The sequence below is a fragment of the Schistocerca piceifrons genome, chromosome 2 (assembly GCF_021461385.2).
Source record: "Schistocerca piceifrons isolate TAMUIC-IGC-003096 chromosome 2, iqSchPice1.1, whole genome shotgun sequence".
NCBI classification, from domain to species: Eukaryota; Metazoa; Arthropoda; class Insecta; order Orthoptera; family Acrididae; genus Schistocerca; species Schistocerca piceifrons.
The window spans coordinates 750,797,595-750,820,243 of NC_060139.1; the positions used below are offsets into that span (position 1 = coordinate 750,797,595).

The following is a 22,649-nucleotide window of genomic DNA, read 5'->3' on the forward strand; positions in this document are numbered from 1 at the left end:
CTGCTTCTTCAATTAATCCAATTCAGTAAACATCTTCTTTAATGGATATTTACATTGCTATAAGAGTCTTCCAGTCAGTCTCAAGCTGGCATCTGATTCTCTTAAAATTTGCTTTATGTGGTTGTTCCACTTTAGGTTACTCTGGACATTTACTCCTAGATATTTTGTGGTAGTTCCTGTTTTCAGTTATTTGTTGCAACAGTGTAATAGAATAGTAGTGGATCTATTTGTGCACAATGCATTATGTTGATTTACACTGAGTTTCAATTGCCAGTCCCTGCATCAATCATCAATCCTCTGTAAGGCTTCGATACAGTCTTTTGGTGTTGCTACCCTCCTACAGACAAATACATCATCTACGAAAAGCCTCTTGGTGCTTCCAGTCTTACCCACTATACCATTTATATGCATTGTAAACAGTAATGGTTCCATCATATTTCCTCTGGGTACTCCTGAAACTACTTGTACTTCTTTTCAATTTGTTTAGTTAATAATGACATGTTAAATTCTGTCCACAAGAAAATCCTGAATCCAGCCCCAAATCTTGTCCGACACTTGGTAAACTTGTATTTTGTACACTAAACAACAGTGCTGAACTGTACTGAATGTCTTCCCGTAGTCAAGGAATATGGCATCAAATAAGGCACAACTGTCTATGTCACTCTTGGATCTCATGGATGAACAGAACTTTGTAAGATCTCTGCTTGCAGAAACCATGTTGATTTTTATAATGGAGACTACTGTTCCTCAAAAACATCATAATGTGTGGGCATAAAACCTGTTCTACAATTCTACACAGACTGACATCAGCAATATAAAGCCTATACTTATGCACTTCCACCTTATTACCTTTAATTAAAATGAGAAAGCCTTGTGCATTTTTTTCTAACTGAATAGTAGCCTTCGTTCCTACAACAACCGATGATAAACTGCTACTAGAAGGGAAACAAATTCTACCGCTCAGTCTCTGTAGAGTCTAACAGGTTTCTCACTCACTTCAGATGCCTTTCCACTATTAAGTGGTTTTAGTTTATTTACTTTGAGACCACTTGTCAAAAACTGCCATTTCGGCATTAGTGCGAATATTGAAAGGAGGAACTGTGCTGGCGTAAGCATACCAGTCGGCAAAGATGTAGTGAAAAGATTAATAGTAGGCACTGGATCAAGCTTGCCTATCATGAGAGAGGCCATAGACACACTGACAAGCAACATGTTACCAACGCCCTCTCGACAGCAAGTATTTAGGCCACCACCACTGACCGGAGGGCCTAACTAACTCACACTTCAGTTTGGTGTCTGTCAGTTTAATCGCAGAGCAGGTGTAGTTCATCTCAGGCTACAACAGTGGATAGCAACCACACTTGGGACTAAAGTTTGTAATCGCAAGGTTACCGATATTGTCTGCAAGAGGGCTATTGCTGATGAGCTTGTACCACAACACATGGACTTTATTCCAATTAAGTTTGTGTAAATAAAGAACTGTATTAATCCACATGTGCATTTGTGTTGTAGAAAGAGGATCCGGCCACCCGTAACAAAATCCTCTTCCTTGCTTCCTTGGTACAAGACCCTACAGGAACCACATTATGATCTTCCACTATGAAGCAGTTTTGGAAGATGGAATTAAGTATTGTGACTTTGTCTGTCATCTTTTGTTTTTGTTGCAATGTGACCACTGAGCAACAGAACAGGTAGTTTTGATCTGTTTACTAGATTTATGTAACACTGAAACTTCTTAAGCTAATGCCACAATAGATGATCTACTCTAACAAAGTTACACAATTCTAATCATGTCAGGTGGAAGGTGGCACACTGGGCTGAAATTGTCACTCTGTGAAGTTTCCTTGTGCAACTGTTGCTGTGCAATGAGCTATGGTCTATTTCTTTTATTTTGTGGCAATTGTCACTGGATGACCTGTCCCACTAAGTTGTTTCTATCACAAGTAGCACAGCAGCCACAAGATTTACTGTGCTGTACCATACTTTGTTTGTTTGTGTGGTAATGCCTGAAAACTGTGTAGTAAGTATCATCCTAAGACAATTTCTTAAAAGAAAGTACACAATACAGTGCTGACCTACTGTCAGTTACGAGTGTATGGTCCGTTATTTATTTGCGTGTGTTCTTAAAGTCAAAGCATTACATGAATAATGTGACATACATTTACTTGTCGTGTACGTCCCTTACAGTACGGGTTACTGGAGTACATAAATTGTCGGGAATGTTACATGTTACAAATTGTACAACTGTCGGTTTTATACATGTGAATGGCATTATCACTGTACATGTTACTTATCCTTATATTTTTAGTCTCCAATTTTAGACTGGAACACTTCTGACACAATGTTTCCACATAAATTCTTTACTACCTTACATAACTTAAATAACACTGTAATACATTGTGTGTGTGTGTGTGTGTGTGTGTGTGTGTGTGTGTGTGTGAGAGAGAGAGAGAGAGAGAGAGAGAGAGAGAGAGAACATTCCATAGAACTGAAAGACTTCACTGGTTTCCATGTATGAATCAGAACATTTTATATATGTATGATGCAGCTTACACACACACACACACACACACACACACACACACACACACAGAGGCAGAAAGACAGTAGGTAATGTGGGGCAAGAAGCATGTTTTAATTTGTTATGTAGCATGGCGTCCCACATTTGGACACCACCAAAAACAACTGGAGCCACAGTCACACATAAAAATTGATTTAATTAGTTGATACATCAATTGAACATAACTGATAACTTACCACAATGGTTTCTGGGTTTGTTTAGCTGTTTCACGCTGTGTTGTCACGACAAGTGCAGCTCTGAGTGCCTCTACAGCCCCTTCGCGAATAACTGCTTTTGAATCACGAATAGCATTAAAGATGAGATCAAAGAATTGCTGAACTTGTTGAAAGAAGTATGTTGGCATAGAAACAGCCAGTTCCCTCAGTACTAAAACCTGCAAATTTAAGACATGTGTATCACAACAGCTCATTGGAGATACATTTAAAAAATTACACACTGATGCATCAGGAAAATAAGGTTGTATATAGTAAGTCACTAGAAGTTTACAGTAACAGAGAAAAACCCAAAGCTTTATCTTTGGGTTCACAGTTATGAGAGAACTCAGGCTGACATAACGAAATCTCATGTATGAGACAACCTAAGATAAACTGGTAACTTATAGATATACTCTTCGATCTTTACTATGGTGTGTTGTGGACGGTAATTTGGGTACCACCGTCATTTCCAACCTTCCTGTTCCAGTTACAAATGGTGCACGGTACTGTTGGTAAGCCTCCATTTGGCCTTGAATCTCTCTATTTTTATCTTAATGGTATGCTTCCAGATGTTAAGCCGAATTGTTGTTCCCATCTTAGCCACCATATTTTGACATTCCACCTGTTGTCTTCTTCAAGTTGTGCTGTTGTGTACTCACTGGAAGCATACCATTAATCAATCACGCCCAGAAAATCTGAGAGATCACATCACTTCACTCTACAGGCAGATGTTCCACAATGTACGCAAGTTGGATAAGCTGTGCCACAAGAAAGGTTGTCTTCTCAGTATGCTAACCTTCCTAATCCCATGTCAAGATAAATAAGTCATAAGTAAAAAAGCATCACAGGATGTGGCAGATGTTGAGAGTCAAAACTGACTATAAACAGTGGCATCAAACAGTCAACAGTTCACTGCTTGGTTGGAGTCCAGGCGGCAAGTGCACATAACACCATTTTTCGCAGCACTTGAAGGAAAAAAACTGACTCAGTTGTCAACATATTGTGCATAAAATGGGAATAACAGTTTGGCTGAACACCTAGCAGAACACCAGTAATCAATTATACTGAGAAAATCTGAGAGATCACATAATTTTATCTTCATGGTCTTTTTACTAGACTTACATGGTAGGAAGCTATATATCGGAATTTTATTAGCAATCCACATTGTGATGCAACATGCCTCTCTTGTAGTGTCTGTCACTGGGGTTGTATGAGCAACTCAGAGGTGCATTCACACTTACTAAATAAATCTGTGACAAAACACACTATTCTTCTTTGGATCATCTCTCTCTTTCCTATTAATCCTACTTGTTACGGATGACAGACTGATGAACAATGCTCAAGAACTAGTTAAATGAGAGTTTTGTAAGCCATCCCATTCATGTGTGGCATACACTTTCTGATATCCTTTAAATGAATCTCAGTTTGACATTGGCCTTTCCTATGATTAGTTTTACATGTTAGTTCCATTTTAAATCATTATGTATGCATACTTCATGATATTTAGCAGCTGTGACTGCTTCCATTAATTCTACAGTAATTGCTTAATCTTACAGTAATGGGTCTTTCCTTTTATTTATATGCAATATGTTACATTTGTTTATGTTAAGGATCAACTGCTAATCCTCACTACCAAGTGTCGACATTCTGCAGGACTTAATGCATTTGCTACAACTTACTAGTGTTATGACTTATCTGTATACAACAGCATCATCCATGAACAGTCTCATAAAGCTTTACATGCTATCCACTATGTTATGCTCTTCAGTTTGAGTGCCCGTGTGTGGGCAAGTGTATGCATAACAGCTCATGTGCAGGCAGCCAAGCAGAGTGTAGCCTGTATGACTGTATGCCTCAGCTGAATGTCTAAGGGCAGGGGTGCGCAAAAGGCTGGTGCATCAGACAAAGCAGAAATGCAGTGCAATAAGGCCATTTGTTGGTTAGCCTATGCTACCTGCATCTGTCCATGGGCAACCTGACATATTCCTGTTAAGAATGACATGCTGTGTTCTGTTTACTAGGAGCTCTTCAATCTAATCACAAAGCTAGTCTGATATTCTTTATTCCCATGTTTTTTGCATTGTGTGATGATGCAGAACTGTGTCAAATGTCTTCCAGAAGATAAGGCATCAACTGAGCCAGAACTCTCTACTGCCTACTGACTCTCACAGACAAACAGAGCGAGCTAAGTTTCACATAAATGTTGTTTGTTGTATTCACATCGGTTCCTACAGATGAGATTTTAGACCTTCAGAAACATTATAATGCCATTGCTGTTGTCTCCAGTCCAAATACTGTTTTGATGCAGCTCTCTATGCTACTCCATCCAGTGTAAGCCTCTTCATCTTTGAGTAAATACTGCAACCCATATCCCTTTGGACCTGCTTATTGTATCTGTCTCTTGGCCTTGATCTGCAGTTTTTACACCCCCATACTTCCCTCCAAAACTAAACTGATGATTCCTTGATGACTCAGACTGTGTCCTATCTACTGATCCATTGTTTCAGTCAAGTTATGCCACAAATTTCTATTCTCCCCAATTCTATTCAGTACTTCCTCAGAAGTTACGTTATACAACCATCTCATCTTCAGCATTCTTTTGTACCACAATTGTGCTACACTCCAGATAAATGCCTCCAGAAAAGATTACCTAACATTTAAATTTACATTACATGTTAACAAACTTCTCTTTTTCACAAATGTTTTTCTTGCCACTGCCAGTCTACATTTTGCATCCCCTCTGCTTCGTCCAACATCAGTTATTTTACTGCTCACATAGATAAACTCATCTATGACTTTCCATGTGCATTTCCAAATGTAATTCCCTCAGCACTGCCTGATTTGACTACATTCAGTTACCCTTGTTTTTCTTTTGTTAGTGTTAATCTTGTATCCTACTTTCAAGACGCTGTCCATCCCATTCAACTGCACTTCGAAGTCCTTTGCTCTCACTGGCAGAGTTACAAACTGGCAAATCTCCAAGTTTTTATTTCTCCTCCCTGGACTTTAATTCCTTCTCCAAATTTTTCTTTGGCTTCTTTTACTGCTTGCTCATGTACAGACTGAACAACATTGTGGATAGGCTACCGTTCTGTCTCACTGCCTTCTCAACCACTGCTTCCCTTTCATGTCCTTTGAGTCTTATAACTGCAATCTGGTTTCTGTATAATTTGAACATAACCTTTTGCTCTCTGCATTTTACCCCTGCTACCTTCAGAATTTCAAAGAGTGTATTCCAGCCAACACTGTCAAAAACTGTCTCTAGGCCTAGAAATGCTATGAACACAGGTTTGCCTTTCTTTAATCTATTTTCTAAGTTGAAGAGGGGCAGCAGCCTTTTCAGTAGTTGCAAGGGCAACAGTCTGGATGATTGACTGATCTGGCCTTGTAACAATAACCAAAACGGCCTTGCTGTGCTGGTACTGCGAACGGCTGAAAGCAAGGGGAAACTACAGCCGTAATTTTTCCCGAGGGCATGCAGCTTTACTGTATGATTACATGATGATGGCGTCCTCTTGGGTAAAATATTCCGGAGGTAAAATAGTCCCCCATTCGGATCTCCGGGCGGGGACTACTCAAGAGGATGTCGTTATCAGGAGAAAGAAAACTGGCGTTCTACGGATCGGAGCGTGGAATGTCAGATCCCTTAATCGGGCAGGTAGGTTAGAAAATTTAAAAAGGGAAATGGATAGGTTGAAGTTAGATATAGTGGGAATTAGTGAAGTTCGGTGGCAGGAGGAACAAGACTTCTGGTCAGGTGACTACAGGGTTATAAACACAAAATCAAATAGGGGTAATGCAGGAGTAGGTTTAATAATGAATAGGAAAATAGGAATGCGGGTAAGCTACTACAAACAGCATAGTGAACGCATTATTGTGGCCAAGATAGATACGAAGCCCACACCTACTACAGGAGTACAAGTTTATATGCCAACTAGCTCTGCAGATGACGAAGAAATTGAAGAAATGTATGATGAAATAAAAGAAATTATTCAGATTGTGAAGGGAGACGAAAATTTAATAGTCATGGGTGACTGGAATTCGAGTGTAGGAAAAGGGAGAGAAGGAAACATAGTAGGTGAATATGGATTGGGGGACAGAAATGAAAGAGGAAGCCGCCTGGTAGAATTTTGCACAGAGCACAACATAATCATAACTAACACTTGGTTTAAGAATCATGAAAGAAGGTTGTATACATGGAAGAACCCTGGAGATACTAAAAGGTATCAGATAGATTATATAATGGTAAGACAGAGATTTAGGAACCAGGTTTTAAATTGTAAGACATTTCCAGGGGCAGATGTGGACTCTGACCACAATCTATTGGTTATGACCTGTAGATTAAAACTGAAGAAACTGCAAAAAGGTGGGAATTTAAGGAGATGGGACCTGGATAAACTAAAAGAACCAGAGGTTGTACAGAGATTCAGGGAGAGCATAAGGGAGCAATTGACAGGAATGGGGGAAATAAATACAGTAGAAGAAGAATGGGTAGCTTTGAGGGATGAAGTAGTGAAGGCAGCAGAGGATCAAGTAGGTAAAAAGACGAGGGCTAGTAGAAATCCTTGGGTAACAGAAGAAATATTGAATTTAATTGATGAAAGGAAAAATATAAAAATGCAGTAAGTGAAACAGGCAAAAAGGAATACAAACGTCTCAAAAATGAGATCGACAGGAAGTGCAAAATGGCTAAGCAGGGATGGCTAGAGGACAAATGTAAGGATGTAGAGGCCTATCTCACTAGGGGTAAGATAGATACCGCCTACAGGAAAATTAAAGAGACCTTTGGAGATAAGAGAACGACTTGTATGAATATCAAGAGCTCAGATGGAAACCCAGTTCTAAGCAAAGAAGGGAAAGCAGAAAGGTGGAAGGAGTATATAGAGGGTCTATACAAGGGCGATGTACTTGAGGACAATATTATGGAAATAGAAGAGGATGTAGATGAAGATGAAATGGGAGATATGATACTGCGTGAAGAGTTTGACAGAGCACTGAAAGACCTGAGTCGAAACAAGGCCCCCGGAGTAGACAATATTCCATTGGAACTACTGACGGCCGTGGGAGAGCCAGTCCTGACAAAACTCTACCATCTGGTGAGCAAGATGTATGAAACAGGCGAAATACCCTCAGACTTCAAGAAGAATATAATAATTCCAATCCCAAAGAAAGCAGGTGTTGACAGATGTGAAAATTACCGAACTATCAGCTTAATAAGTCACAGCTGCAAAATACTAACACGAATTCTTTACAGACGAATGGAAAAACTAGTAGAAGCCAACCTCGGGGAAGATCAGTTTGGATTCTGTAGAAACACTGGAACACGTGAGGCAATACTGACCTTACGACTTATCTTAGAAGAAAGATTAAGGAAAGGCAAACCTACGTTTCTAGCATTTGTAGACTTAGAGAAAGCTTTTGACAATGTTGACTGGAATACTCTCTTTCAAATTCTAAAGGTGGCAGGGGTAAAATACAGGGAGCGAAAGGCTATTTACAATTTGTACAGAAACCAGATGGCAGTTATAAGAGTCGAGGGACATAAAAGGGAAGCAGTGGTTGGGAAGGGAGTAAGACAGGGTTGTAGCCTCTCCCCGATGTTGTTCAATCTGTATATTGAGCAAGCAGTAAAGGAAACAAAAGAAAAATTCGGAGTAGGTATTAAAATTCATGGAGAAGAAATAAAAACGTTGAGGTTCGCCGATGACATTGTAATTCTGTCAGAGACAGCAAAGGACTTGGAAGAGCAGTTGAATGGAATGGACAGTGTCTTGAAAGGAGGATATAAGATGAACATCAACAAAAGCAAAACAAGGATAATGGAATGTAGTCTAATTAATTCGGGTGATGCTGAGGGAATTAGATTAGGAAATGAGGCACTTAAAGTAGTAAAGGAGTTTTGCTATTTGGGGAGCAAAATAACTGATGATGGTCGCAGTAGAGAGGATATAAAATGTAGGCTGGCAATGGCAAGGAAAGCGTTTCTGAAGAAGAGAAATTTGTTAACATCCAGTATAGATTTAAGTGTCAGGAAGTCATTTCTGAAAGTATTCGTATGGAGTGTAGCCATGTATGGAAGTGAAACATGGACGATAAATAGTTTGGACAAGAAGAGAATAGAAGCTTTCGAAATGTGGTGCTACAGAAGAATGCTGAAGATTAGATGGGTAGATCACATAACTAATGAGGAAGTATTGAATAGGATTGGGGAGAAGAGAAGTTTGTGGCACAACTTGACCAGAAGAAGGGATCGGTTGGTAGGACATGTTCTGAGGCATCAAGGGATCACCAATTTAGTATTGGAGGGCAGCGTGGAGGGTAAAAATCGTAGAGGGAGACCAAGAGATGAATACACTAAGCAGATTCAGAAGGATGTAGGTTGCAGTAGGTACTGGGAGATGAAAAAGCTTGCACAGGATAGAGTAGCATGGAGAGCTGCATCAAACCAGTCTCAGGACTGAAGACCACAACAACAACAACAAGGTCAGTATTGCTCACTTGTTACCAATATTTCTATGGAACCAAAGCTGATCTTCCTTAAGGTCAGCTTCTAACAGTTTCTTTCATTCTTCTGTAATTTGTGTCAATATTTTGCGACTATGACTTATTAAACTGGTAGTGCAAAAATATTCACACCTGTTGGCATCTGTTTTATTTGGAAGTGGAATTATTACATTCTTCTTGAAGTTTGAGAGTATATCTCTCTCTGATGCATCTTGCACACCAGGTGGAGTAGTTCTATCATGGTTGCCTCTCCCATGGATATCAGCATTTTCGCAGAATGTCGTCTACTTCAAGGGCCTTGTTTTGGATTAGGTCTTTCAGTGCTCTGTCAAATTCTTCTGCAGTATCATACCTCCCATCTCATCTACATCTACTTCCTATTCTCATTCTAAAATATTGCCTTCCAAGTAGATTCCTTCCAACTTTCAGCTTTCCCATCATTGCTTTGTACTGGCTTTCGATCTGAGATCTTCACATTCATACAGCTTATTCTCCATTTTCCACAGTTCTCTCTAATTTTCCTGTATGTGTTATCCCTAGTCTATACATGCCTCTATAGACTTACATTTGTTCCCTAGCCATTATTCCTTGTCCATTTTGCAGCTTCTGTCAATCTCATTTTTTTGACGTTTGTATTCCTATTTGCTGGCTTTATTTGTTACACTTTTATATTCTCACCTTTCATCAATTACATTCAATATCTTCTGTGATATCCAACAAATTATATTAGGCTTTGTCTTTTTACTGATTTGATCTTCTCCTGCCTTCACTATTTCATCTCTCAAAGTTAACCACTCGCCTTCTACTGTATTACTTTCCCCTGTTCAGTTAAAAGTTGCCTAAGACTCCCTTTGAAACTCTCAACAATCTCTCTCTCTTCCAACTTATCCAGGTCCTATCTTCTCAATTTCCTACCATTTTGCAAATTCCACAGTCTTAACCTACAGTTCATAGCCAAATAAAGTATGATCAGAGTCCACATCTGCACCTGGAAATGTCTTACAGTTTAAAATCTGGTCATAACACACCAGCATAAATCTTGCTTCTAAATTCTACAACACACTGACATCAGCGATGTATGCCTATAGTTGTTTGCATCCCTGTGACAACTTTTCTTGAAAACACAAATGACCTGTGCATATTTCACTCCTGCAGCTTCCAAGAAGAAAAGACAGTTTGTTTGCATAATGTATAATGTAGTTGCCACATCAGATCTAGACACCTTTCCCCTGTTAAGTGATTTTAGTTGATTTTCCATACCATGATCACTTATTTTCATATCTATTATTTTGGTGTTGGTGCAACAACTGAAAGGAGGAACTGCAGTACAACTTCCCTTGGTGAGACAGTTTCGGAATAAGCAATTTAGTGTTTCAGTCTTCTCTCTATCATCCCCTGTTTCAATGTCCAACTGCACATTGAGTGCGTGGACAAATGGCTTTGAACTATTTTACTTCTGAAATGAATACTTCACTCATGGCTCAATATAAATATTTTAGCTTTGCACAGCTGGGTGGCGAATAAACAAGACTCAAATATATATATATGTGTGTGTGTGTGTGTGTGTGTGTGTGTGTGTGTGTGTGTGTGTGTGTGTGTGCGTGTGTGTATTTTCCATCCAAGAAAAGACATTGCCTGGAAACTTCTCAATGAGTTCAGTATTATTTGTGTGTCTGTCAACTACTCAATGCCTGAACTTAATGGCGAGTGATTATTTTCACTCACCAATGCTTTCCAGTTTACATTATGTGAATAAAAGTGATAACTGAAGCAATACAAAAATTAAAAAGTCACATGTAAAAAAGAAAGGGAATATGACAAAAAGCAAAAGACAAAGAGGGTAGTACTATGCAAAAGGCATAAATAAAGTCCTCATCATTCGCATTTTCTGTAGTTTTCACACAGCATTCTAGGTAAATGCCAGGAACATTTCTGGTGAAAGTCTATGGTCAACATCATTTATGATCCATCCTAATTTGTTTTTGTTGTTATTGTTGTTGCAGTTCAAAGACTGGTTTGATGCAGCTCTCCACATTAGTCTATCCTGTGCAAGCCTCTTCATCTCTGTATAGCTACCACAACCCACATCCATTTGAACCAGCTTACTGTATGCTAGCCTGGTCTCCCTCTACAATTTTACACCCCCCCCCCCCCCAACACTTCTTATCATTAGTAAAACTAAGAAACTTTAGGATGTGTCGTGTCAATCCCTCTCTTCTGTCAATCAAGTTATGTCACAAATTTCTTTTTTCCCCAATTTGGCTTGGCATCTTCTCATTACTTACTTAATCCACTCATTTCATTTTCAGAATTTATCTGTAATACACATTTCAAATGCTTCTATTCTCTTCTTGCCTGTACTGTTAATCATCAACGTTTCATTTCTGTATGAGGTTACCCTCCAGACAAATACCTTCAAGAATGACTTCCCAACACTTAAATTTGCACTTCATATTAAGATGCCATTCTCTTTTAGAAATGCTTTTCTCGTTATTGCCAGTATGTGTTTTATATAATCTTTCTCTGACCACTGTCAGTTATTCTGCTGGCAAAATAGCAAAACCCATTGACTCATTGCATAATTTAATTCGCAAAGCATCAGCTGACTTAAGTCGATTGAATCCCACTACCCCTGTTTTACTTTTGTTTAGTATCTTACCACTTTTTTCAAGATAGTATCCATTCCTTTCAATTGAACTTCCAAATCATTTGCTGCCTCTGACAGAATTACAATGTCATCGGTACTCCTTAAAAGTTTATATAATTTCTCACTCAACTTTAATTTGCTTTCCAAATTTCCCTTGGTTTCTGTATTACTTGTTTATCGTACTGATTGAATAACACTGGGGAGAGGGCACAACACTGTTCTAGTCCCTTCTCAACTATGGCTTCACTTTCATGTCCTTAACTCTTACAAGTGCAATATGGTTTCTGTTCAAGTGGTTGATAACTTTTCACTGCATGTATCTTATATTAGCTACAATGAGAATTTCAAAGAGTGTGTCCCAGTCAACATCATCAAAAGCTCTCTCTATTTTTCTTTTTTATTTGAGTCATCAATAATCTGATTGGTTTGATGTGGACTGCCACAATTTCCTATCTTGTGGCAAGCTTCTCATCACAAAGTAGCACTTGCATCATACATCCTCAATTATTTGTTGGATGCATTCCAATCTCTGTTTTAATCAACAGTTTTTACTCTCTTCAAATCATTCTAGTACCCTGGAGGTTATTCCCTGAAGTTTTAATGTATGTCCTACCATCCTGACCCTTCTTGTTGTCAGTATTTTGCATATGTTCCTTTCTTTGCTGATTCTGCAGAGAACCTCTTCATTCCTTATCAGTCCACTTAATTTTCAACATCCTTCTACAGCACCACATCTAAAACATTTCAATTCTCTTCTTTTCCAGTCCTCCCCCCCCCCCCCCCCCCCAAGCTCTTGTTTCCCTACCATACAAACATCCATCCTACAAATTTCTTCCTCAAATTAAGGCTTATATTTGATACTAGTAAATTTTTGTCAGTCATAAATGTCCTCTATTCCTGTGCTAGACTACCTTCCATGTCCCCTTCACTCCATCCATCGTATGAATTTTTGGTTCCAAGGTAGCAGAATTTCTTCATTTCATCCACTATGTGGTCAAAAATTTTGATATTAAGTTTATCACTGACATTTCTGCCAGTCCAAGTCCTCATACTTTTATCTTTCTTCAGTTTACTCTCAACCCACACTCTGCACTCATTTGACTGTTCATTCTATTCAACGGGTCCTCTAATGCTACTTTACTCTTACTGAGGATACCAATGTCATTAGTGAATATTATCATTGATCCAGAATGAAATTTTCACTCTGCAGCAGAGTGTGTGCTGATATGAAACTTCCTGGCAGATTAAAACTGTGTGCCAGACTGAGACTCGAAATCGGGACCTTTGCCACTTGCAGGCAAGTGCTCTACCAACTGAGCTACCCAAGCACGACTCACGACCTGAGTTCAAGTCTCGGTCCGGCACACAGTTTTAATCTGCCAGGAAGTTTCATATCGGTGCACACTATGTTGCAGGGTGAAAATTTCATTCCAGAAACATCCCCCAGGCTGTGGCAAAGCCATGTCTCGGAAATATCCTTTCCTCCAGGAATGCTAGTTCTGCAAGTTTTACAGGAGAGTTTCTGTGAAGTTTGGAAGGTAGGAGATGAGGTACTGGCGGAAGTAAAGCTATGAGGATGGGTTGTGAGTCGTGCTTGGGTAGCTTAGTCGGTAGAGCACTTGCCTGTGAAAGGCGAAAGTCCCGAGTTCGTGTCTCAGTCCAGCACACACTTTTAATCTGCCAGGAAGTTTCATTATCAATTATATCCTTTCACTCCGAATTTTAATCTTACTCTTGTACCTTTTCTTTATTTCTGTCATGCTCCTTTGGTGTACACATTGAACAGTAGGCGTGAAAGACTGCATCCCTGTCTTGCACAATTTTTAGTCAGTATATTTCATTATTGGTTCTCCATTCTTACTGTTTTCTCTTTGTTACTGAACATACTGTACAGTACCTACTGTCCCCTATAGTTTACTCCCATTTTTCTCAGAATTTTGAACATCTTACACAATTTTAAATTATAGGGTTCTTTCTTTTAGGTCAAAAAATCATGTAAACATGCCTTGAATTTCATAAGTCTTGTTTCCATTACCAAACATATTATCAGAACTGCCTCTCTGGTGCCTTTACCTGTCAAATTGGTCATCTAACAGACCCACATTTTTTTCCCATTCTTTAGTATATTATTATTGTTAGTAATTTGCTTTTATAAGCTGATAAGCCTATTGTGCCATAGTTCTTGCACTTGTGTGCCCTTGTTCTTTTCAGTATTGTGTGGATGGTAGGTTTCGAAAAGTTTGATGATAGTCTCACATATTCTACACACCAACTTGAATAATGTTTGGTTGACATTCCTCCAAATGGTCTTGGAAATTTCAAAGTGATATTATTTACCTTTCTGATTCATTTTATCAAAAGTCTTCCGAAGCCCTATTAAACTCTGACTCTAATACTGTGTCCTCTGTGTCTTCCATACCGACTCCCTTTTCTACTTCTATCACACCGTCATACAGTACCTCCCATTAGGGGGTGCCAATGTACTCTTCCCATTTATCTGCTCTCTCCTCTGTGATTAACAGTGGAATTCTCATTGCACTCAATGTTGAGAACTTTGCTTTTAACATCAAATACGGCTGTTTTGACTTTCATGTATGCTAAATCAGTCTTTCAGACGAGCATTTCTTTTTCAATAATGTCACATTTTTCCTGCAGCTATTTCACCTGGGGTTCCCTGCAGTTCCTATTTATTTCATTCCTAAGTGATACATAGTGCTGCATTCTTGTCTTTCCCTGAACATTTCCGTACTTCCTTCTTTTGTTGACCAACTGAAGTATTTAATTTGTTACCCAATGTTTCTTGGGAGTTGCCTTCCTTGTACCTTTTTTTGTCTGTGCAACTTTTGCAATTGCTTTTTTTAAAGATTTCCACTGCTCTTCAACTGAACTGCCTACATTGGTAATAAATTTTTCTGCTGTTTTAGAGAGCTCCAAATACATCTCATCATTCTGTAACACTTCAGTATTTCACTTCTTCACACACTAATTCTTTTGCCTGATTCTCTTACACTTCAGTCTACTCTTCATCATTACTTATTGTGATCAGAGTCTGTACTTGTTCCTGGCTACACCTTACAGTTCAGTACCTGATTCCATAATCTCTGTCTCACTATGATGTAATCCAACTTGAATCTTCCCGAAGTATACATATAATGTTCATAATTAAAATATATCACAGAAATGCGCCAGTAAAATTTTTAGCAGAGTCCAGTGACTTGTCCTCAAATACCTCAGAGGAGAGAGAGCTTCCCGTAGCACTACATCAATTTGCTCATAATAATGACATGAATGTCTGATCTTCTGGGCTCAAAATACTTCTAAATGGTTCGTCATCAAATGCTCTGTGATTTAAGAAATTCATCGTACATTCTCGCACATAGTTCAACTTGTATAAAAGGATATTTACTTTGAAAGTAATGCTTTTCAAACCACCATTCACAATATTTTCCCATAACCTATTAGAAATAGGTTCATTTCAGTAGTCGTCAGAGAGCACCAGATAACAGGCACCACTGTGCTTTGGCAGCTGCTATGACACAGGAAGTCTGTATGTTCGTACGTGTAAAACATTAAAAGATCTTATGTTATGTCATAAAAGAAGAAAGACATCAGAGGATAAGCCAAGAGCATCGGAATTCCGTGAACCATACTAAAATGGCACATTTAAAGTGCATACTTAAAGAGCACATTCGTATGTCCAGATTCCCAATGAAGTAAGCCTCGACCTGATATTAAGCTTTTCAGTGTGGGTGTCAGGATGTAACTTTTCTTAGCGTACCAGTACTGTATTAATTCATTTTTGATTCTTTATTATGGCATAATGCCATACGTGCTAGAACACAAAAACGTGCACTTGAAATGCAGTGAGCAGTTGAAATTAGCCAACAGCGTCGAACTAAACACTTTGTTTCAAACACAATGACTGCCTCAGTGTAAAAGATTAATAAAAACCAAATTTCTTTAGCAAACTGACAAAAATAGCTTCATTGTTCTACAAGATGATTAATTCGTGGCTGTCAGTGAAGTGGAAATAAAATAAAATCTGAAACTAATAACATATATTAGCCTTCCATACTTATGTGAATGTATTTTAATTCACTTGATAGCTCCTGGCCACAGAAATCCATTTTATTTTGATTTGATGTGTGAGCAATAAACAAAGAGGAAACAGCAAAATCACTAAATGTTAACACGGGTCACATGGAGACTACACACTTTCCCACTATAACTCAGACTGCGCATCAGCCTCGGATCTACGATATTTCTGAACCAGGGCAATGCTAAGATAGTGGCGTAACCCCCCCCCCCACTCCCCCCACCCCAATCTGTACCCTGGTTCCCTCCCTCAAGCGTTTGAGATACGAAGTCAAATATTTAAAAAAATCGAATTTTCAAAAATATTTTCATTTTGTAGTGTACATCCTTCTGAAGAGTCTGATATACATAAAACATATATGAGAGGCGTTTGAAAAGTCCATGCAAAAATAAAAACTACTTACATGTTTGGGGTAAACTTTGTCCAACACTGTTCTAATTTGTTGATCACTTCTGAATAATAGGAATTGTCCAAGTCTGCAAAATAGCTATTAGTTGCTGCAATCACCTCCTCATTTGAATAAAATCTTTGTCCTGCCAGCAATTTCTTCAAATTGGGGAACAAATAGTCTGAGGGGGCCAAGTCTGGAGAATAGGAGGGATGTGAAACGAGTTGGAATCCTATTTCCATTAATTTTGTGACCACAACTGCTGAGGTGTGTGCTGGTGCATTGTCGTGATGGAAAAGGACTTTTTTGGGGTCCAATCTCCGGCGTTTTTCTTGCAGCCCGGTTTTCAAACAGTCCAATAACGAATGAATAATATGCACCTGTAATAGCCTTACCCTTTTCAAGATAGTCGATCAGGATTATCCCTTGCAAATCCCAAAAGACAGTCGCCATAACCTTTCCGGCTGAAGGACTGGTCTTCGCCTTTTTTGGTGCAGATTCTCCCTTGGTAACCCATTGTTTAGATTGTTGTTTGGTCTCAGGAGTATAGTAATGTATCCATGTTTCATCCACAGTGATGAAACGACGCTTTCAGTGCTGAAGATTCTTCCTGAACAACTGCAAACCAATCCCTGCAACACTTCACATGATTCCGTTTTTGGTCAAGCGTGAGCAATCGCAGAACCCACCTTGCGAATAGCTTTCTCATGTCCAAATGTTTATGCAAAATATTATATACCCGTTCATCCAAGATGCCCACAGCACTACCAATCTCACAAACCTTAACTCTTCTGTCATCCATCACCATATCATGGATTTTATCAATGATTTCTGGAGTTGTAATCTCCACAGGGCGTCCAGAACGTTAAGAATCACTTGTACCCATATGGCCCCTCCGAAAATTTTGAAACTTATAAACTGATCTAATCAAAGGTGCAGAGTCACCGTAATGTTCATCAAGCTTATCTTTAGTCTCCTGATGCATTTTGCCTTTCATAAAGTAATGTTTAATCACCACACGACATTCTTCTTCTTCCATTTTTTGACAATCACTCGACTTTCTTGATTCACACGAATGCCAAACACAAAGAAATAGAGCAATTTGGGTGAAACTTGGTGTGCGTTCTTTCCAAATATGATAATAACTAAACATGACCTCGATACGCGCCGGTGGTGCCATCTCTTGGACTTTGCATGGACTTTTCAAATGCCCCTTGCATGTTCAAGGAAATGTAAGACATGTTATTTGGTCTTAAGTGTGCCAAAGTGCAGTGCCACCCCTCTTCACACAGCATTCTTCTATTGCACATCACTGAATTTCACTCCGTGGAACTGAAACGTGTATTTAGTACTGGATGCCATCAAACTATATTCAGGACAGTGGAAATTAAAATGTCCTGTGGTGCCTCTCCTGCTCCAGTCGCGTGGATTGACATCCTGCCCCTCTTTAAAAAAAACGCTATTAATACTGGACGGGATTATTTGTGATCAGAAGAACAAGAACTATTGCCTGTTAACCAATAACTTTCTGTTTTGGGTGACATAAAATTAAATATAGGATACATAAAACCAGTAAAGACAAGAGACAAGCAATACAGTACACATTTCTTCAATCCTTACCTCCTAGCATTATTTTCTCTCTAATATTGCTACAGCTTTACATGGCATGCTTTCCTTTCTGCGAAAGAATCTATTACCTCATCAAAGTTCATCAAACGTTTTGCTACATAAAAAATCGAAATATCATTGTCTAATACTGCGTAAGCTGTTAATACAAATAGTACCAAATACTGGTGTGGTTTCTCGATTTGATTATGTCTTTTTTGTCACTGTCTGCTAGATAAAACAAAACAGGCCTCTCTAACACTGCAAAAATTGTAACACACACCAAATAAACGAGACTGTTTTGGCACAAACTGTCATTTTTATAACACGACAGAATATAATTCACAAAGACCAACATAAAATGCCTATTAGGCCTACTACAAGCAAAAAGATTTATGTCAGAAAATAGTTTCACATTTCATTCATATGCTCCAGTTTCTCGAGCATGAGATCGAAAAGCAGTAGTATGAGATTTTTATATAAATTTGGAATAATCTTATTCTTACCTAATTTGTGCTATGTCCCTGTTTTTCTCCTTCCTCGTTCTAACAAACAATCTTGTCATGACTAATTCTGGAACTATTCCTGCCTTCATCAAAACTTATTCGCTGATTAACTTCACTAACCCTGCCAGAATCACCAGTTTAGTTATCCCTGATTATTCTCCGGTTAGGCGTTGTTATGTTCGCACAAACCATTTTCCACACTACTTCCAGAGTAGAACTTAAGTGGCTGTACAACTGGCTCTTAATAGTGTAGCAATCTGGCCAAAAGTGTTCTGACAAAATTTCATTTTCCTGGATACACCAAGAAGATAATAGATAATCTTTCTTACCTGTTATTCCTGTTAGTCGTTTATTTCCACTCTGGTCGTCTGAATCTACGGATTTCCCTAGTAATTATAGCAACACTGATCATTCTCAAACCCAATCAACAACAAATCAGACAGCGATTGGGGTTCACTCATTCGGCTTTACTCCGCTCAGCTTGTATAGCCCGGTCCCCTTTTGCCTGCAGTAAAGTTTATTTCTAGATGCAACAAAGATTTCCCTAACAGAGACATCACGTACACTATGCACGCATTCAAAAATCAACTTATGATTTTTTTTTTAACTATGGAACCAAACTGCTGATGTCATCGGTCCCTAGGCTTACACACTACTTAATCTAACTTAAACCAACTTACACTAAGGACAACACATACACCGATGCCCGAGGGAGGATTCGAACCTCCGACAGGGGGAGCCGCGCAAACCACGACAAGTCGCCTCAGACCGCATGGCTACCTCACGCAGCTTATGATTCATTCAGAAATCAGCTTACAGAGTGTGTTCAAAAACCAACAGGGATGTACATCAAAATCAAAATCATAGGAGTAATCGATAGACCAATGTGCGCTGGATGTGAAACAAGGTTTTTTCTACTCAAGAATATGAATTTGGTGCCCCCCTCCCCCCGCCCCCCCCTCATAGATCCGGGCCCGCTGCACATGTGAGAATCTGGCAGCTTGGGTGCAGCAATAAAATTTTACCTCATTGCATCTAGCTGCTTGCTGCGACTCCTTACACAGCCAACAGCCACATTTCTGTAGCCAGAAACAGGAGAAGGTACTACTGATATGCCACTCAACTGCGCATGCACGTGATCCCGCTTGTAACTGCTAAAACGAATCTAATGTAAACAGCTGTGATATCATGCTCATCGGAGGCAATTTGTTGTTATGAAGCACTGCATAGCTTCCTAAGGCCTTTGACATATTTTGCTGTCGGCAAACACTTATATGAACACTGTGTTTTGTTGTTGTATATGGCACATTTCCTTTGCAATTTACATTTTATTTTTGTTTTTTTCTTGTTCACGTTTTATTGGTGCAGTATTGTTCTGCAGTAGTGGTATACAGTAATATCCTTTGTTAGAGGACTGATTCTTACCAGTCAAAATTACAAAAATTTAACTGAAAACTAAAACAACAAAACATTCCTGGAATTCTAAAAAATTCCCAGTTTTTTACCGGTTTTCTCCCGGATGAAAAAAATTCCAGGATTTTCCCGGATCTCCTGGTTGTCCCGGGTCGTATACACCCTGTAAATTATCATATCCCTTTACATTCTGAATTACACATTTAGTATCCTCATATATTTCCACTGTCTCTACTTCTTCTGCTTCGGACATTAGCATGTATATTTAAACTATTGTTGTTAGTTTGCTGTTGATTCTTATTTAAATCTACAAAAGCTATAAAGAAAAGTTTGAATTTAGTCAGTCTATCGTCTAAGATTAGTTGTACAGTCAGAATTACCTTACATCTTCCTAAATTTCTCTGGAGCCCAAGCTGATCTTTCTCACAGTTGGCTTCTATCATTTTTCCATTCTTCCATAAATAATTTGAGTCACTTTGTGCAACCATGACATAATTCGGTAATAAGCACATGCGTCAGCACATGCCTTCTTTGAAACAGAACTTACTATGCTCTTCTTAAAACCCAATAGCACTTCACCCATCTCATGTATCTTGCATAAGAAGGTGCAATAGTTTTGTCATGACTGGATGTCCTAAGTATCTCGATAATTCCGAAAGGATGTAGTCTACTTCAGGACCCTTGATTCCACCAACGTCCTTCAGTGCTCTGTCAGATTCCTCTTGCAGTATCAAATCTCCTATGTCATCTACATTTAATTCTTCTTCTCTTTCTATAAGATTGTATTTGAGTTTGTTTCACTTGTACAGAGCCTCTACATATTCCTTCCACCCTTCAGCCTTCCTTTCTTTGCTTAGTACTGTTTTCCCATCAGAGCTCTTTATATTCATAATAGTGCTATTCTTTCTTCCAGAGAATCTTTTCAATTTTTCTGCAGGTAGCATCTATCATTCTCCTAGCCATTCATGCTTTCACAGCCTTGTGTTTCTTATCTCACCATTCCTGCTTTGCTACTTTGCACTTTTTGACAATTTAATTTTTCAGACATCTGTACTGTCTTTTTTTCCTGCTTCATTTGCTGCATTTTTATATTTTCTCCTTTCATCAGTTATATTCAATATATTGTGTGTTATCCGGGGATTTCTACTGGGCCTCATCTTTTTCCCTGTTGGGTCCACTGCTGCCTTCGCTAGTTCATCTCTCATGGCTACCCATTCAGCTTCTATTCTATTCCTTTCCTCTCTTTTTTAGTGACCCCCCCCCCCCCCACACACACACACACACACATTTCCCTCCAATACTAAATTGGTGATCCCTTGATGTCTCAGAATGTGTCCTAACAACCAATCCCTTCTTTTAGTCAAGTTGTGACACAAATTTCTTGTCTCCCCAATTCCATGCAGTACCTCCCTCATTAGTTACATGATCCACCCATCTAATCATCAGCAGTCTTCTGGAGCACCACATTTTTTCTTGTTGTCTAAACTGTTTATAATACATTTTTCACTTCTGTAGATGGCTACACTCCAGAGAATTAGCTTCAGAGAGGTCTTCCTAACACTTAAGTCAATATTCAATGTTAACAAATTTCTCTTCTTCAGAAACATTTTCTTGTGATTCCCTGTGAGCATTTTATATCCTCTCTGCTTTGGCCATCATCAGTTACTTTGCTGCCCGAATAGCAAAACTTGTCTACTACTTTAAGTGTCTGGTTTCCTACTCTTATTCCCTCAGCATCAACTGATTTAATTTGATTACATTCCATTATCCTTGTTATGTTTTTGTTGTTGATTGCACTTACAGTACAGTTACCTCTATTGTAGAGATACTCAGAGCCACACCACCTATCTAATTTAAGCTTTGTAAAACACAGTCAATTCTCATACTGTGGCACGGCCCAGGTGGCAGATGGTGGGGGAGGGGGTCCTAACCAGCCTTGCTGGCAGACATGATCAAAATAAAATAGCTCTCGCAGACCAAACACACTCCACAGTATCATTTATCATCCCACCATATTTCATTTATCTCTTTTACAGATCACATCTGGAATCGTAAATCCTGACCACGGTCAGATCACTGATCAAACAATCAGCCCAACATGGAGAGTCTTCTAACGAGAGAATCCACCTTCTTGGATACAGAGCATCATGGGTCCAAGAAAAGTCCTTTGTGGAGTGGACATCGATTCAGATCATTACATTTCAAAGATAAAAATGAAGTTAACCCCAAGAAAGAAAACCAAACCATCAAAACCCATCAGGAGGGGAAAATATGACCTCAGCTATTTGATAAATAATGTGTTATATTCAGAGAGATCCAAAACAATTCCAAGCGATGAACTGGGAATAATTATTGACAAACTGAAAAACATTGTCGAAGAGATAGTTCCCGTTAGAAGAAGAAGAAGAAGAAGAAGAAGAAGAAAGAAACATGTCTGGTGGAATGAAGAATGTGATAAAGCAATACAGAAAAAGCACAAAGCATGTCTGAATGGCCAGCGAAAGAAAACTGAAAGATCTCGAGAAGAGCTAACCATTGCCAGAAGACAAACAGCCAAGGAAATCAAAGGAGACCATAAAAAAGAAACCCTCAATTTCATAGAGGAATCATTCAAACAACATAAAACAAGGGACTATTTTAGGACGTTCAGAAAATATCAATCAAAGTATTACACCACCCACATTCATGATGAAAAATAAAAATGGGAAACTAGTG

At 38.9% G+C, this 22,649-nt stretch overlaps 1 protein-coding gene across 2 annotated transcripts in view; it reads right to left on the reverse strand.

Moving 5' to 3' along the window:
• LOC124775056 (serine/threonine-protein kinase mTOR) overlaps positions 1 to 22,649 on the reverse strand; it is a 269,759-nt gene that overhangs the window by 226,593 nt on the left and 20,517 nt on the right. For both annotated transcript variants that reach the window (XM_047249846.1, XM_047249847.1), the window contains exon 5: positions 2,758 to 2,954. In XM_047249846.1, the coding sequence (XP_047105802.1) occupies positions 2,758 to 2,954 (197 nt within the window). The remainder of the gene's footprint in view (positions 1 to 2,757; positions 2,955 to 22,649) is intronic.